This window comes from Natator depressus, chromosome 23 (genome assembly GCF_965152275.1).
Source record: "Natator depressus isolate rNatDep1 chromosome 23, rNatDep2.hap1, whole genome shotgun sequence".
NCBI classification, from domain to species: Eukaryota; Metazoa; Chordata; order Testudines; family Cheloniidae; genus Natator; species Natator depressus.
Genome location: NC_134256.1, coordinates 14,073,778 through 14,092,339, shown reverse-complemented (window position 1 = coordinate 14,092,339; position 18,562 = coordinate 14,073,778). Strand labels below are relative to the sequence as shown.

General features: G+C 53.1%; 1 protein-coding gene across 1 annotated transcript in view; it reads left to right on the top strand.

The window, feature by feature from the left end:
* LOC141976832 (maestro heat-like repeat-containing protein family member 7) overlaps nt 1–18,096 on the top strand; it is a 56,691-nt gene extending 38,595 nt beyond the window's left edge. Inside the window, exon 6 of the mRNA XM_074937996.1 lies at nt 17,956–18,096. Coding sequence (XP_074794097.1) covers nt 17,956–18,096 — 141 coding nt within the window. The remainder of the gene's footprint in view (nt 1–17,955) is intronic.
* The last annotated feature ends 466 nt before the right edge of the window (nt 18,097–18,562 follow it).

The window sequence follows — 18,562 nt, the reverse complement described above, 5'->3', positions numbered from 1 at the left end:
TACTTCTTTAACTTGCTGGCACGAATATTGTGAGAGACAGTGTCAAAAGCTTTGCTAAAGTCAAGGAACAACACGTCCACCGCTTTCCCCTCATCCACAGAGCCAGTTATCGCCTCATAGAAGGCAATTAGATTAGTCAGGCATGACTTGCCCTTGGTGAATCCATGCTGACTGTTCCTGATCACTTTCCTTTCCTCTCCTCTAAGTGCTTCAGAATTGATTCCTTGAGGACGTGCTCCACGATTTTTCCAGGGACTGAGGTGAGGCTGACTGGCCTGTAGTTCCCAGGATCCTCCTTCTTCCCTTTTTTAAAGATGGACACTACATTAGCCTTTTTCCTGTCGTCCGGGACTTCCCCCGATCGCCATGAGTTTTCAAAGATAATAGCCAATGGCTCTGCAATCACATCCGCCAACACCTTTAGGACTCTCGGGTGCAACGCATCCAGCCCCATGGACGTGTGCTCGTCCAGCTTTGCTAAATAGTCCGGAACCACTTCTTTCTCCACAGAGGGCTGGTCACCTCCTCCCCATGCTGTGCTGCCCAGTGCAGTAGTCTAGGAGCTGACCTTGTTCGTGAAGACAGAGGCAAAAAAAGCATTGAGTACATTAGCTTTTTCCACATCCTTTGTCACTAGGTTGCCTCCCTCATTCAATAAGGGGCCCACACTTTCCTTGACTTTCTTCTTGTTGCTAACATACCTGAAGAAACCCTTCTTGTTACTCTTAACATCTCTTGCTAGCTGCAACTCCAGGTGTGATTTGGCCTTCCTGATTTCACTCCTGCATGCCCAAGCAATATTTTTGTACTCCTCCCTGGTCATTTGTCCAATCTTCCACTTCTTGTAAGCTTCTTTTTTGTATTTAAGATGAGCAAGGATTTCACTGTTAAGCCAAGCTGGTCGCCTGCCATATTTACTATTCTTTCTACACATCGGGACGGTTTGTCCCTGTAGCCTCAATAAGGATTCTTTAAAATACAGCCAGCTCTCCTGGACTCCTTTCCCCCTCATGTTATTCTTCCAGGGGATCTTGCCCATCAGTTCCCTGAGGGAGTCAAAGTCTGCTTTTCTCAAGTCCAGGGTCCATATTCTGCTGCTTTCCTTTCTTCCTTGTGTCAGGATCCTGAACTCGACCATCTCATGGTCACTGCCTCCCAGGTTCCCATCCACTTTTGCTTCCCCTACTAATTCTTCCCTTGCGACTGCCCCCGGGAAAAGAGGGAGCTCCCAAGGCTCACAGCCCCCAGCATGGTTATCTCTGCCTCTCGGGCGGACCAATCAGAAACTGTTCTACAGCTGCATCATAGAATGCATTTTCCTGAACCAATCCTATCAACCCAAGATTTTTAAACAAGAGCCCTCTCCCTCCCCTCCCCGCCCCTCCCCTCACTACCCACCCCCTTTAACTGCCTTATTCTTAGCTAAAAAAACAGGCCCCAAGCACCTTTCCCACTAGATAGATAGATAGATAGATAGATAGATAGATAACCCCATTGGCTTTAAGGCCTTTTAAATTTTATGGGACTTTTCCCACTGGGGCTGACAAACAACAAAAATAAATTTAGGGGTTTTTAGAGAGTGTTCCCTATTTTAAAATTTCACAGTTTAATTAGGGCTTGTCTACACTGCCACTTACAGCGCTGAAACTTGCACCGCTCAGGGGTGTGAAAAAACACCCTCCTGAGCTGGAGCCGCGAGGACACTGCCACCTTAAAGCGTTGTCGCGGCAGCGATTTAACGTGGGCAGTGTCGACACCTTCTGAAGAGTTTAAACCAGTTCGTGTTACAAAGGGGCCTCTTTATTTCACTACAGAACAAGGGAGTTCATTTCAAGGGTTACAAATGTGTTAAATAGATTGTGAATGGTAATATTGCTTTCTCTTTACCATTAACGTTCCTGTAAACAGGTGTTGATCTTACTAGTGTTCAGTAAAACTTGGCAGCCCTTTAGGTTTACATTTAGTTTTGATCCTCTGCCTTTGCTGCAAAAGAAATTTAAAAACAGAAGGGCCTGCTTCAAATAGGTCAAATTTGGCCTTTGGTTTACACTTAAAAAATCACTAGAAAAGAAAAATGTGTTTGGGGCGGGCGGGGGGGGGGGCGGGAAGGGGGGCGACAAATACCTTATCTCTGGTTTAAAAAAAAAAGCTAACTGGTTCACATAAGCTGCTTTTTCTTGTGTTTTGTAGAAATCCATACTTTCAAAACGTGAGGTTTTTAACTGTACCCTGATTTTTAAAGCTTTCTTTACAATTTCAAGGTAACAACAAAAAAACCCCCAACTTTCTCTTTTTGCATTCTTTGATATATTAAGTCCATTTAAACAGTTAAAAAAGAGCTTGTACCTGGGTCTCAGCACACGGACTGCAAACATTTAGAAGCAAAGACAGTCTGATAATGCAACAATGCAACAAACAATCATACTAAAATCCCTAAGTCAATAAAAACTTAATTTAACTTTAACAAATTACTTTTGTAAACTGCTTGTGGTTTTAACCCCGAGATGCTTCTTTATTTTACACTCTTAATAAGTTCAAAGGGTGTCTTTTGAAAAGCAATCTGCTGTGGGTTCTTGTTTGTTTTAAATTCATACATGTTCTGGCCATCTTTACAGTGAAACAACTTTGGTCACAGGACATGCGAGCTAAACAGGGGAAGGCAGCTATTTTTAAATCCTGCTTCATGCAGATTTTATATAACAGGCCTAAAGCAAACTTGTTTGTCCTGGTTTACATTTCAAAAAAACATGAGAAAAGAAGAAGAACGTATGTGTGTGTATGTTGGGAACAGAACAAGCCCCTTATCTCTGTCAGAACTTTTTCACATCAGCTGCTTTTTCTTCTTTTTTGTCTAAATCCAAACCTTAACAACATGAAGGTTTTAACAGTACCCTGATTTTTAAAGCTTTCTTTACAATTTAAAGGTAAAACTGTTTTGGTTTGGGTCTCTTTTTGTATTCTTTTATATAGTAAGTTTATTTAAAGAGTTAATAAAAAGATTTTGTAAATGGTGATCTGGCCATTCCCATTTCTGTAACCAGGAGGCTTTGAAATCTACATGCCTCTTTCCTTTAATTAACGTTACGGCCCTGGCTTTTGCTTAATGGTAGCTAGACATCTTTTGAAAACAAACTGGCTAATTCAAAAATGCCCCTGTCAAACTTATTACTAAAATGCTTTTTGTCTTCTTAGAAACACAAAGTACAAATGAAAAAGCCTTTTTGTTTTTATAAAGCATTACTTTTAATACAGCTTCTAGACCCAAAACAAACACAGAAACATGTATTTATGTCTCAGCCCGTGGGCTGCAAACATTTAAGAACAAAAGCATTCTGATAATGCAACAAAAATCTAAAATGTTTAATAAGCTTAATATAACTTTCATCGTGTGTTAAAACTGTTACAGCATTTTTAAAATGTACATTTTTATTCCACTCCAAAACACATCCTTGTTTTTTTCCGGTAAACAGGAGGTTTAAAGTCATGGCACTGTTTCCTTAGGTCCTGTCTACGCTGGCAAGTTGCAGTGCGGTAAAGCAGCTTTCTGCGCTGCAACTGGTGAGGTGTACGCACGGCCATGCCACTCAGGGCGCGGAAACAGGGCAGTTGCAGAGCTTTAAAAAAAGCACTGCCCAGTTTAAAAAACTTTCTGCACCGGGGCTACAGGGCTGCGGTGCCAGTGTAGACACCGAGGTCGATTACGGCGCTGCGATTGGCCTCCGGGAGGTGTCCCACAATGCCTGCTCTCGCCTCTCTGGTCATCGGTTTGAACTCTACTGCCCGGCCCTCAGGTGACCATCCATCATCCCCACTCGGTAAACTCCTTTGCCATTTTGAAAGTCCCCTTCCTGTTTGCTCGGTGATGCGTGCAGCGCATCTTTCCAGGTGGCCAGGCCTGCTCCACGCACCAGGCGATCCACCTGCTTGGAGCTATGCCGAGCTGCTGGACCTCATCAGCATTTGGGGAGAGGAGGCTGTACAGTCCCAGCTTCACTCCGGATGTAGCAATTATGATACCAACTGTGACGTTATTGACTTGAACTGGGACCATATAGATCATTGTTGCAACCAAGGTCCTGTAGTGGCACCAAATCTTGTATAAAGGGGGGTCAAATAAGGTGTCTAAGGCAAGGTTATGGTTTGCTGGTTATGATTATGCTCTCTATATGCTTGTGTCATTTTTGTATTTTAAGTTATAAGTATTGACTCTATACTGTCTGTGGTTCAAACTTGTACTATGCTTCTGGGTGCCACCCCAGACAAGTTCAAAAGGAGGACTTGTGGCCCTTAGAGACTAACAAATTTATTTGAGGATAAGCTTTCGTGAGCTACAGCTCACTTCATCGGATGCAATGCGTAGCCTGCTTGATGGCCGATTAAGGACCATCAGCTACACAGTTGACCCATTGAGAGAAGGCAGAGAAGCCTTGGGACTCAGCACAGTGTGCAGGAACCTGCCTATGGACAGAACTCGGAGGTTTTTCCAGGCCACGTGATGGACAGCTTGTCTTGGGACAAAGAAAAAAAGACCACATGGCAAGAGAATATAAAAAGCTGCTGCAGCTCCTCCATCTTGTCTTCAGTCCTGCTTCATCCCTCTGGAGGGACTTTGCTACACTGAAGCTTTGAAAGAAGAACTGAAAGATGCATCCCAGCTGAGTATGTTCTCCAGAGACTTGATTTGAACCTGCAGTTTATTCTGTCACTGCCGCAAGCCTGAACCAAGAACTTGGCCATGACTGTATGTCATTGATTCCATTTCACCAATTCTACCTCTCATCTATAGCTTCTTCCTTTTATGAACAAACCTTTAGATTTTAGAGTCTAAAGGATTGGCAACAGCGTGATTTGGGACAAGATCTGATTTGTATATTGACCTGGGTCTTGGGCTTGGTCCTTTGGGATCAAGAGAGCCTTTTTTCTTTTCCTGGGGTATTGGTTTTCATAACCATTTGTCCCCATAACAATTGGTGATACTGGGAAACTGGAGCGTCTAAGGGAATTGCTTGTGTGACTTGTGGTGAGCCAGTGGGGTGAGACCAAAGTCTGCTCTGTTTGGCTGGTTTGGTTTGCCTTAGAGGTGGAAAACCCCCAGCCTTCGGCTGTAACTGCCCTGCTTGAAGCAGTTTGTCCTGAACTGGCACTCTCAGTTGGGTCCCACCAGAACCAGCATCATTACACCTACGGACAGATTTCACGATGCGTGACAAAAAGGGGCGATGACCGGGACACACGGCAGTTCAGGATCAAAGTGAAGGAGCTGGGGAACGCCGACCACAGGGTGCAGGAGGCAAACCGCCACTCCGGTGCTGCGCCTATGAGCTGCCGGTTCTCCAAAGAGCTGGACATGATACTCCGCGGCGACCCCACCTCCATTGCGAACACCACTGTGGATACTTGGGTGGCTCGCGTGTCAGTCGAGAGTGGACTGAGCCAGGAGGAGGAAATCTTGGAGGAGGATGTGGAGGGGGACCCAGAGGCAGAAGATGACTCGGAGGTCAGAGATGCATGCGGCCAGGAGCTCTTTTCTACCCCGGATGTTGGCGAAGCGCAAAGAGGAGAGGAGGCCCCTGGTAAGTGGATTTGATTTTGGGACTCGCTGAAGTGGGTTGTTGGGGGCAGGAGGGTTGCAGAAAGCAGGCTTGTCTCCCACCGCATGCCACCCTGCCGGAAGCAGAGGGGCGGGACAGGAAGCGGAACTATAAAAGGCCGCCCCTTCAGCTGAGTTGGGGGAGAGCTGCTGGAGGAGCAGGACGTCTCTTCCCTGCTCCCCTAATGGAGAGCGCTATCCTGACAGAGAGCCAGAGGGGCTGCCGGAGCTGCCAGACGCCGGGGACTCCAAGCAGCTGGTGGGGCTGCCACTAGCCGTCTACCCCAGCGAAGCGAACAACAACCCTGGAACCCCTGTACCCACGGAATGGGTGTGTAGGAAGGAGCCCAGGGCAGCCGAATTGGGTTCAGCTGTGTTACTGACTACAAGCCGGCCAGCGTGTTGCGATCGGATTTTCTCCTCTGACCCAGTGGCAGACCACTCCGCTGCTGTTTAGGGCCCTGGGTGGGGACGCAGTGGAGCGGGAAGGCCTGGGTTCCCCTACCACCGCCACCCCACCGTCAGGAGTGGCAGGCTCCCCACCTGGTTGTCAGGAGGCCTGATTGGTCTGGCACCCGCCTGAATCAGGACGCCAGATGGTTGTGCTGACTCTCCCACCAGAGAGCTAACCTCCCCTAGACGGCGACGGCTCTGCCGGACTGTAGGCCAGAGCCCCCCTACTTGATTGCTGCCCCGCCCTGATCAAGGGCCAGGCAAATGGACCATCTGCTGCTCTGCCTGCCTGACTGTAGGCCAGAGCCCCTACTCGACTGCAGCCCTGCCCTGAATGAGGGCCCTAGCAAACAGACTCTCTACCATTGCTCGGCCTGACTGCAGGCCTGAACCATTAACACTGGGCTAATTTTCCCCTGAACCAAGGTACCCCAGAAGTATCGTAGCAAGGGGCGTGGTCTCCCACCCTGTTGGACAGGGAGGGAGCCGCGAACCCCTTACAGCCTTTCTTTCTACTTGTTCATACTTTTTCTCTAAATATGTCAAAACACAAGAACGCAACCTTCCCCCGGCCAAACACAGAAAACAATACAAAAGAAATGTTCAAAAGGGCCGACGGCGCCAAAAACGTACACGACCGGAAATGGGGATGGAGGGCGGGACGTAAACCCTACACAGGGCGCGGAAACCTGTCAGAAAGTACACGGTGATGAAAGCTCTCGAGCAGTTAACTAGTCACGTGCAATCCCCCCTGTACATAGCAATCCCCCCTGTACATAGCAATCCTCTGTTTCATTTTGATGCTTTTTGATGTATTGTTCTGCTTTTATTTGATATATTAAATAACTGTATTTACAGTGATACATTGAGGTATAAACGATCTATACGCCTTGTCCTGTACAGAGCACACAGACGGCTCCCCTGGATCCCACAACCCACACAGGGAGAAAGCTGTCGCTAGCGTCGGCATCTCCAAAATCGTATCAGGGCAAGAAAAGGCACCTGCTATTTCCCACCCTTGTACAGTGTAGACACGGGGTGAGAGCAAGACTCAGTGATCCTGGTTAGTCCTGCTCCATCTCTGCCGTCTGGGTTTCCATCGACAGCTGTTCACACTCGAAACGCAGGGCGGGGTGAGGTTCGCCCATCAGCCAAAGAAGCTTAATGTAAAGCAGCGCACTCCTGCCAGTGCCCGTGGCAGATCCCCCATTCGAAGGGTGTGATCATTTCCGCCCTGAGACGGACGAGACCTCGTGTCCTGGTGTGAGGGGGTGCTGTGCTCTGTACCCCACATATCCCCCCTCTCCCTGCCCCCCAGCCTGGTGTTAGGGGATGCTGTGCTCCGGATCCTACATATTCCCCCAGCTTCCAGGCCCACTGACCGGGGTTAGGGGGCGCTGTGCTCTGTACCCTACACCCCCCATCTCTCAGCCCCCCGCCTGGTGTTAGAGGGCGCTGTGCTCTGTATCATATGCATTTCCCAGCCCTCCTGCCCGGCCTTAGGGGGTGCTGTGCTCTGTACCCTACACCCCCCATCTCTCAGCCCCCCTGCCAGGTGTTAGAGGGCGTTGTGCTCTGTATCATATGCATTTCCCAGCCCTCCCGCCCGGCCTTAGGGGGTGCTGTGCTCTGTACCCTACACATCCCCAGCCCCCAGCCTGGTGTTAGGCAGTTTCTAGTGTCTGTGAACTTACTGCATGTACCGGAGTCTATCAGCGCATGCTGGTTGCCACACGCTGTGGGTATGGACAGGGCCCGACACTGGAACCTGACCTGAAGGTGGGATTGGCCACTGTCCTGGTGGTTAGGACACAGGCAGGTAGTAGAGGGGCTCTGTGCAGGGACCCGATTCTGCCTTTCTGTCTGGCCGATCCCTTCTAATGAGGCTGAACCTGCCCATCTCCCCAGACTCAGCATAGCACAGGACTTGTGGGGCACCTCAGTCCCCACCGTACAGGCAGGGGTCATTCAGCTGGTGATAGCCCTTCTCTCAAGCCCCCAAGCACCTGTGTGTCATGGCTGCCTGCAGGAGATCAGGGCCAACAACTGCCTGGGGGGAGGGAACAGGGCCTGGCTAGGCAGGGGCTCAAACCGGGGAGCGTCAGTTTGGAACCCCAGCTAGCCGTAGGGGTGCAACACGCGGCGTGGGGGGAGAGGCGGGAGATCAACTCCAGCCGGTTCATCATAAACCCTGTCCCTGAGGCCTCAGTAGAAATGGGGAGGTTCCCCTGGCAGTATGCAGGTGCGAAGGACTTGAGAGGGAGGTGGCAGACGTGCCCTTTTGATGGTGGTCCCTGAGCACACGGGGAGAGCAGGGGGCAAACGTCTGTTGGCAAATGTTCGTTGGCAAACGTCTGCGACTCACGGGCCCTGGGTGCACACACCCCTACAGGGGAACGTGTACAGGCCCAGCCCAGCCTGAAGAACACCAGATCTTGTGTAGGCGAAGTCACTGTTCTTTTCACAAGAGCGGGAAACTGACGTTGGATAAGCCAGGAACTCCTGATGGGCACTTTCGTCCCTCCGGGAGACCAACCATCTAGCACAGAGAATGGGGGGACATAAAGGCTGAGCTGAAGCTAGATTCATGCTCTCCAGGATGCTGGGGTGCCCTCATGCTTGAGCTGAAGACGGCCTGGGGGTTCCCAGCATTGCCCTCCTGCCATTTCTCGCTGGGAGCCCTCGCCCTGCACCCTGGCCTGTGTGTTCTCAGGAGGCTGCGTGCTGCCAGGTGCACATCCCCAGTGCGGAGTCCCGGGATTAATGCCAGGGGACGGGGACTGGGAAGGAAATGTACTACCATGCCAAGACTGGGAACGGGCTGGTGATAATGTCCTGGGGTGCCTGGCATAACAGTAAGTAGGGAGAGCAGGTCCCTGCTAACTAGAGAGAGCAGGTCCCTGCTCTGCAGGGGAGGTTGAGAGCCTAAATACAACAACACCCATGTGCTCAGCCACTGGCATGATGGGGCCAGGTAAGTGCCCAGACCAGGAGGTAGCTGGTGGCCAACATGGGCCATGTGGGGGTGCTGAAAGGCAAATGGGAACAAGCATGAGAGGTGAGGGAGTTGAAGAGTCTGTGGGAAACCCCCCTCTCTTGTGAAATCAAACACCCCCAGACAGTGCGGGTCCCTCGCAGGCCTGGGGGTGCTGATCCAGGCTTTGCGTGCTACCCGGAGCTCTGCTCCTGGCTCATCCCAGGAAGCTGGGAGTGTGAGTGGTGGAGCTGCCGGCTCTTGGAACCTCCCTTCCCAGCATGGGATTGTCTCTGGGGGAAGCCCACCCCAGGAGCTGGCATTTGTTGGCCTCTTCCACAGAGCGCTGGAGTCTCAGCCACTCCAGATCGGGGGGAGGGGCCAGCTGTGAATTGGGAGCCAGATCTGGGTTTAGATGTGAATCCGCCTGCGCTGCAGAGCGTTCGGATGTGGGGAGCCAGCTCCCGCCTGCAACAGATCACAAAGTGCCACTTCAGCCAGGCCCTCCACAGCTGGGTGCTGCTCCTCCTCCCTGCTGGCCAGCCGGCCGCAACTCCTCAGCACCTGCCCGCTCAGCCCCACCTCAGTGCTCCTGCCTCCCCAATGTCCTCCCCGGTGCTGCGCCTGGCCCCCTGCACCTGGCCTGTCACTGCCCAGCGAGGCCGGGAGCCAACTGCCCCCTGGAGCCATGTGTCAGGCCTGAGTCCCTCCTGTGCCGGGCTCCCGCCAATCCACAAGCCAGGAACAGGCCCGTGACTCCCGGAGCAAGTATTTCAGTCTCACAGCAGCAGCTCAGTCTGCTCAACAGGACTCCAGGGCCAAGATCTCGCTCCTGCCTGACATTGGCAACAGTCTTAGGCTGCTCCAGCCCTGCTCCTGGTCCTGCTCCAGCCCTGCTCTCGCTCCAGCCTCGCTCCACCCACGCCCCGGCCTCCTGAGTCCAGCTCCAACCACGAGGCCTGACCACCTCCAGCACCTTCGTTGACACCATCACTTTCAGAGGGAATGGCACTGAGGTTGCCGGGGGAACAGGCATTCTCCGGCTGCCCGGAGCCATTGTTCCATTTAGCCAGGACAGTCCGATGCCAGGCCAGTCCCCCTGAGCTCTGGAGAGGACTAGTGGTGTCTTCGGACACCTGCCGTGCAGCTGCTGGAGAGTCAGCAGGAGACACTGGGTGAGGAATGGAGCCCCCCAGGGCACGGGCCATTCAGGAGACCCAGCGTGGGGGGAATCAGGCCTGGGATTCTCTGCAGCGGCTGCTCCCACACAGCCTTGGAGAGAGGAGCTGCGAACCCCCCACAAAGCGCCGTCCTGGCACAGAGCTCTGTAGCACTGGTACTCCGTATGCATGAGCCGTAATCCAGCAGGGCCTTGGGCCAGCCCCACCCTCTCCCATTGTCCTGCTTGGGGAGGCCAGGGCACAGTTCACAATTTAGCACAGACCAGCTGCAAGGATCCTGATGGGCCCTGGTATGGTTGAAGCAGCATCTTCAATGTTCGGGAAAAGCGAGATCTGTGCAATAGGCAACGTAGCTCCATCTGGGCACCAGCCAGCTCCTGTGCCCCAGAGAGCTCCCACAGCTCCCACTGAACCAGGGACGAAGGGGGCAGGAGGTTGGAAGAGAAGGTGCCATCCTGGGACCCAGGAGACCCATGTTCATTTCCCACCTCTGCCACAGATGCTCTGTTTGTCTTCGAGCAAGTCCCTTATTCTCTCTCTGCAGCGGTTCCCTGTCTGTACAGTGGGGGTAGCAGCCAGGCCCTGCCCTGCAGGGGGCAGTTAGAATAAATGCAATCGAGGTTGGGCAGTGCTCGAATGCCAGGGGGATGAGGGCCAGGATGGTGCCTAAGACAGACCGAAAGCAAGGGGGAGCGACAGAGCCGGTGGTGAGAGGGTTTGGCCTTTGACAATCTGCTCTGAGTGCCAGGGCTGCCAGACCCCAGACAGCCACTGGCATTGCCAGACCTCCCTGATCTACAGTGCTGCTGCTCTCCCTGCTTCTAGGAGTCACTGCCTCCCCCTGGGCCGAGACCCCCGCAGCAATCATCTCCTGGGGCTGCCGTGGCACTGAGCGTTAGCAAGGCCTGGGACTCAGTTGGGCGTGGTGGGGGGGGGTCGGGGGGAGGCTGCTATTAAAGCAGCTTCTGCACCGTTGCAGCGGTGGGAGAGGAAGTAGAGACGGGACCGTTTTACACCCCATGGCCAAAGCACCCGGCAGCTTGGGACCCTTGGGTTCCATCACCAGCCCTGGAAGGGGAGTAGGTGTGTTGAAGCGGGACTGTTCTTAATGTTTCCTCTGAATATTGTGGGGGTGCCTCAGTTTCCCCTAGGCAGTTCTTAAATATCTAGATGGTGGGATAAGGGTGTATGATGATTGCAGAGCCCTAGAGGGCAGGAGTGTGCAGGGGTCTGGACACAGAGAATGGCTGAAACCCTGTTTCCTGGCAACTGATGGCCTGGGCCCTTCCCCCCTGCAAGGTGAGAGCGAAAGGGTTGGAGAACAAAGGAATCCGGTGACCTCCTGGCCTGGGAAAGGGAGAAAGCCCAGAGGAGGGCGGGGGCTGGAGACATTGAGTGAAGTGCAGATGTGGTTCTCTGGCTCACTGCCGCCCAAAATGGATCCAGCTGAGGGGTTCTGTTCTCTGCACCTACAAGCTCTGTGTTAGATCATGTTCCTGTCGTCTAATAAACCTCTGTTTTACTGGCTGGCTGAGAGTCACATCTGACTGCGAAGTTGTGGGGCAGGACCCTCTGACTTCCCCAGGAAGTGCACAGAGGGGCAGAGGATGCTGAATGCTCCGAGGTCAGACCCAGGAAGGTGGAAGTTGTGTGAGCTGTGTGTCTTGAAGACCGGCTGCTCACAGAAAGGAGACTTCCCCAGAGTCATGACTGGCTTGGTCTGGAGCAGTTCCAGAGCATCGCCAGGGGGCCCCATGACAGTGGGGTCTAGTGGTTAGAATGGGGGGCTGGGAGCCAGGACTCCTGGGTTCTATCCCAGCCCTGGAAAAGGGATAGGAAATCCCTACCTGGATATCTCACCATATCACAAAACCCACCACCCCTGGCTCAGATTGACCGCCCCAGCGTGGATGCTGCCTTGGATTTGCATCACCAGGGTGCCATCTCACCATTATTTTGCACCACTTGCATTTCATAGAATCACAGAATATCAGGGTTGGAAGAGACCTCAGGAGGTCATCTAGTCCAACCCCCTGCTCAAAGCAGGACTAACCCGAACTAAATCATCCCAGCCAGGGCGTTGTCAAGCCAGGCCTTAAAAACTTCTAAGGATGGAGATTCCACCACCTCCCTAGTTAACCCATTCCAGTGCTTCACCAACCTCCTAGTGAAAGAGTGTTTCCTAATATCCAACCTAGATTTCCCGCACTGCAACTTGAGACCATTGCTCCTTGTTCTGTCATCTGCCACCACTGAGAACAGCCGAGCTCCATCCTCTTTGGAGCCCCACTTCAGGTAGTTGAAGGCTGCTATCAAATCCCCACTCATTTTTCTCTTCTGCAGACTAAATAACCCCAGTTCCTTCAGCCTCTCCTCGTGCGTCATGTGCCCTGTTTTCATTTTCAATCATTTTCATTGCCCTCTGCTGGACTGTCTCCAATTTGTCCACATCCCTTCTGTAGTGGGGGGATCAAAACTGGACGCAATACTCCAGATGTGGCCTCACCAGTGCCGAATAGAGGGGAATAATCCCTTCCCTCGATCTGCTGGCAACACTCCTACTAATGCAGCCCAATATGCCTTTGGCCTTCTTGGCAACAAGGGCGCTCTGCTACTCATATCCAGCTTCTCGTCCACTGTAATCCCCAGGTCCTTTTCTGCAGAACTGCCGCTTAGCCAATCGGTCCCCAGCCTGTAGCAGTGCCTGGGATTCTTCCGTCCTAAGTGCAGGACTCTGCACTTGTCCTTGTTGAACCTCATCAGATTTCTTTTGGCCCAATCCTCCAATTTGTCTAGGTCACTCTGGACCCTATCCCTACCCTCCAGTGTATCTACCTCTTCCCCCAGCTTAGTGTCATCTGTGAGTTTGCTGAAGGTGCAATTAATCCCATTATCCAGATCATTGATAAAGATGTTGAACAAAACCGGCCCCAGGACCGACCCCTGGGGCACACCGCTTGATACCGGCTTCCAGCTAGACATCAAGCTGTTGATCACTACCCATTGAGCCTGACAATCTAGCCAGCTTTCTATCCACCTTATAGTCCATTCATCCAATCCATACTTTTTTAACTTGCTGGCAGTAATACTTTGGGAGACCGTATCAAAAGCTTTGCTAAAGTCAAGATTTATCACAACCACCACTTTCCCCATATCCACAGAGCTAGTTATCTCATCATAGAAGGCATGACTTGCCCTTGGTGAATCCACGTTGACTGGTCCTTATCACCTTCCTCTTCTCCAAGTGGTTCAAAATGGATCCCTTGTGGACCTGCTCCAAGATTTTGCTGGGGACTGAAGTGAGGCTGACCAGTCTGTAATTCCCCGGGTTCTCTTTTTTCCCTTTTTTAAAGATGGGCACTATATTTGTCTTTTTCCAATCGTCCGGGACCTCCCCCGATCACCATGCGTTTTCAAAGATAATGGCCAATGTCTCTGCAATCACATCAGCCAAGTCCCTCAGCACCCTTGGATGCATTAGATCTGGACCCATGGGCTTGTGCACGTCCCGCTTTTCTAAATAGTACTTAACCTGTTCTTTCAGCACTGAGCACTGCTCACCTCCTCCCCATACTGTGTTGCCCAGTGCAGCAGTCTGGGAGCTGACCTTGTCTGTGAAGACTGAGGCAAATAAAGCATTGAGTACTTCACCTTCTTGCACATCATGTGTCACTAGGCTGCCTCCCACTTTCAGGAAGGGGCCCACACATTCCCTGACCTTCTTCTTGTTGCTAACATTCCCGTAGAAACCCTTCTTCTTACCCTTCACATCCCTTGCTAGCTGCAACTCCAGTTGTGCCTTGGCCTTCCTGATTACACCCCTGCATACCCAAGCAATATTTTTATACTCCTCCCTAGTCATCTGTCCAAATTTCCACTGCTTGTAAGCTTCCTTTTGGAGTTTAAGCACCAGCGCGTCGGGGCAGCCCAAGCAGAAATCCCCTCCCCCCCCGACACACATGAGAGAGGTGCTGGGGGCCGTGCTGGGGGTGATGACAATGGGGTCAGGCATCAGGGCACGTGGCTGTTGGGTGCGTTGCTGGATTCTGGAGAGACCTCCCCTTCTGCCACCAACCTGCCCCACTGGAGGCCAGCACAGCGCCCTCTGCTACCCATGGCTGCCACCATCTCTCCGCTCCACGAAGCTTCCACGACCTGCCTGGGGCAGCGACAGACCCTCTTGCTCCCCAGTTATAACACCTGGCCCTGAGCTAGCCCCTTTCTCCAGCAGATCTCAACGCCCTTCACAAAGGAAGTTGGCATCATTATCCCCACTTTATAGATGGGGAAACTGAGGCACACAAGGGGGACGTGACTCAACCAAGGTCACTCCACAGGCCGCCCATGTCTGTATGCAAAAGCCTGAGGACTTTAACTGGACCGGTCTACTTAAAACATTACAACACCCCCCCACCCCATCCATGGGGATGCCATTATACCAGTACAAAGGTTTGTTGACTGGTAGAGGCCAAATTACTATCAGACCTCAGGCCAACTGGTGACCCAGACTCCCAAGATGCTTTGGGAATGCTGCTAAACTCTCACAGGCTGTGAAAAATGCCAGTTTGCTAAAATTTGTAGCCTAGCGCCCTGTTATTTGCGTTGCCACGCAACTGTGCGAGAAATGTACTAACCACAAACAAATGGAAATGTATAAATAACATAGTGATGGTAAAAGTTTATGCTTAAGCAGCAGATGTGTGATTGTGTGCTGGGAAGTCTATGATATTTACCAGACACAAATTTTGCAGGCGACAGACTGATCCCCGTGATGTCTTTTGCCACGGCTTGCATACAGCTTGGACTACTTATAGGTAACTTAGTTCCAGCTTATCTCTTCCTCTTTCCCAATGCAAGGCTGTATGCAAGCCGTGGCAAAAGACATCACGGGGATCAGTCTGTCGTTTACGTCAACGGCTGCAAAATTTGGTTCAGCAGACTTGGTAATGGATCTGCCTTTCTGTTTGAGAGCTGTACTAATAACTAATAAATACTGGCCGGGGCTTGGGTCCTTGAGGTCTCTTTAAGCAGGAAGTAAGATCGAAGCTGAATTGGTAATAAATCTGCTTCCCTGGGGGATCCTCCAACCCAAGTTTACCGGCTGGAACCGGACCGGGCAGGGTCACAACCTCTGTGTCGGGAGTAAAGACCTAGCCGTGTGTGGAGACTCTGGCTGGGACGGTCTAGGGGCCTACAGGGGAGGGGAAAAGTTTGAAAAAGAGATGTAAGACTAGATCCAGCAAAACGTTAACTCCATCAAAAGTAAAATGCGGGCAAAGAATGGCCGAAATAGTAAAGGAGGGCTTGGATTGTTTGTAAAGAAATGTGCTGTTATGCATGCAGGTTCTGGGGCCGCACTGCGTCTGGCCGGCCCGTGGGATCACACGTGTGCGCTGCTTGTCTCTGAGGCTGACCAGAGAGTGGAGGGGAAAGTGTGACCTGGGGCGGCAGCTCAGCATCAGGTGCGAGAGGCTTTTAATCAGAAGCTTAAGAAAGTGACAGAAAATGCTCAGAAAGGGAAGCCGCAGAATGGGGAAGTCAACGAGCGGCTGGCGAGCGCCACAAGGAAAGGGGAAGGCGGGCGATGGGAAGGAGCTGAGGAGACGGTGCAGACGTGGGGTTGTCAGAAACGGGCGGAGGATGGTGGAAGTGCTCATCGGCCAGCACAGGAGCAATTGGCTGCGGAGACACTGGGAGCACCAGGGAAGTCGGCTGAGTGCAAGGAGGACCCGGAGGATGTGATGGAGCAGGACAAGCCTCATCGTTAATAATGCAGCTGAGCCGTGTCAGAAGTTAAGAAAATGAACTGCATGCTGGAAGGAAAAGGTTTGGGGGTACCCTGAGTCAGGAGGGGCGTGGGAGAGATCGGCCCAGGGACTCTAGAGAGAACTGGGGCAGGAGACTGCCAGCCGACTGGGCGGGTTTGTGAAGGCCGGGTGCTGGCGTGATGGCAGAATGCTTCTTCAATGTAACGTCAAAACGTGACATTGTGACAGGCCATAGCAGAAATGCCAGGCAGAGGAGAAACATGTCCAGGCACTAAGTCAATGGGTTCCCCAAGGGTGCCGGACAGCACTTGGTTCCACCCACTTCTGTAGGGGGAGATGGGCCACAGACAGCAGTTTCCTCCCAGACCCTGCACAAAGCAGGTTGGACGAAGTGTGAGTATTTCCGGAGTTCATTGTATTACAAATGTAAATGGGTCTGGAGTCTGGGGGAATGGGACGTGATTCCTCTGGGGGAGACATGACTCCAGCAAACCCTGGGAAGGGTCAGGACCATCACAGGACACTTGTAAAATGACCGACCAGCCAAGGCGGGGATGCAAATTCCCACCTCTGGCCCCAGCCTTTCGAAGCGACGCCCTGGGGAGCGAGACACTGGCTGCGAATGACCTGTTCCCAGATCGAGGGACCGGCCTGCGGCACTCACAGATTCCCAGGGGTCATGTTCGCAGCAGAAGCTGTGCTGAGCTTGGAAGCACTGAAAAGCCCGTGGGTGGCTTTGACGGGCTGCACCCCGGCTGGAGCCCTGGCTGGAGTCAGGGGAGGGATCCCTGGTAAGCCCATTAGCAGGCGGGTGGGTTCGCTGATTGGTTTAACATGTGTTCTCGGCAGTGCTGTCACCGTAAGCACCGAGGATTGTACCCCCACCGGGGCTGTAATGTGTTAACTAGCCTGGTACAGTTACACTCCTACAGCATTTGTGTGTGGGGCTGGAGCCGTGGCAATGGGGTGGGGTGGGGGCCAGCAAAGGCCTCTGTGACACCGCCCCATGCCAGCGTTATTGGCACGTTTCCCTGCAGCTGGCCTGACGCCCCGCAACGAAAACCTGGCCAGAGATTTTGCTCCGTGAAATGTTTTGAGTTGGTGATGTCAGGAGATGGAAACCCAGCTGGGAATTTCCAGCAGGGCAGCGGCTCCCAGTGCTGTTCTCCTGCCCCACATCTGGGCCCGCTACAGCCCTCACTCCACCCCCAGCTCCGTCCAGGTGGGGCCCTCGGTGCCTTCCAAAGGGGTGTTACACACAGCGCCACCTAATGGCCAAACAGTGCAATACAGGTTCGGGCCCCTCCATTCCAGTCCTTTTCCTCAGTGGGTCTTTAGCTCCATGGCAGAGGATTGAGCTTCTAGCTCTGATGGTCCCAGGTTCAAACCCGGGCCGGGCCAGCGATGACCCTGGGGGAGCTGCCAAGAGCGATGGGGAGGGGAGGGTGCGGCCGACATGCCTGTGCAGGTCTCACACTGCGCTCTGCCTGCAGCTTCCTGATCGGCGAAGATGACAGAGTCTAGGAGGGCAGAGGTTGGAGCACCATGGGGGCCCATGCCAAGAACTGGAAAAATAAGTCACTGGGAATCAGCTTCCTGGGCAGCTTCTCCAGTACGTGGGTCCCGTCTGTACGGATTTCCCTGCTAGGCCCCCAGGGGAACTAGGAAGTTCACAGCTGCTCTTGGTTCCACCACGGTGGGGCACTGGGCTGGGGCACAGGGTCAGGAAAGGGAGGGGGAGGGGGAGCGTGGCGAAGCAAATGTGTGTGTGGAGGCGGGGAGACGCATTACCAAACACAATGGTGGGGGGGGGGCGGGAGACACTGACATGGCCAATCAAGAACGTGGCTAGAGAGTGTTTATTTACTCAGGCCACATTCACATCCCCTGAGCAGCAGAGAGGGGCCAGGGGCGGGTGTGAAATTAACAGGGGGCTGCTGGTGTCCTGCAGAAACAGCCCCTGACAACACCACCCTGACCGTTGCCAAGAGCCTGATCCAATGTGCTGTCTCCGGGGGCTTCCTGAGCGAAAGCTACACCCTGAAGGGGCATCGCGACGTGAAGTCAACCCAGTGCCCTGGGGACGCCCTCTACGAGGCCATAAGCCAGTGGCCTGAGTTTGAAGCCTGAGTCCCTGCAGCCTCAGGGCAGCCCCTGCACCCATCGCTGACCCCGCCCACAGCTTCTGCCTGCTCGAGCAGCACCTCTGCCCCCCAGCAGGGGGCAGCCTCCCGCTTCTCGCCCACCTGCTGCCTCCTAGGGCCCGGAGAGCAGGGCTCTGAGAGTTGGGGTTATGCTCCCATCTCCCCTGGGCTCTGCTGCCCCCCCCGGGGGCTCAGATTTCTAATGGCACCTGGGAGCCACCTGCCTCCCCCAGGCTGCTTCCTTTGGCAGATGCCAGGCCTAGCCCCTCGCTTCCGCCCGCAATGGGCATGTCAGCTTAGCCCGGGTCCACCCACAGCCAGGCCCAGGGTCTTACAGCGTCCAGGGGGGTGGGGCCAAGTCTCAGCCGAGCTCTGTGGCGATGGCCCTGCCAATCCCTGGGCAGCTCAGGAAACGTCGCCTCCATTCCCGTGTGAAATGTCTGAGCAATTAT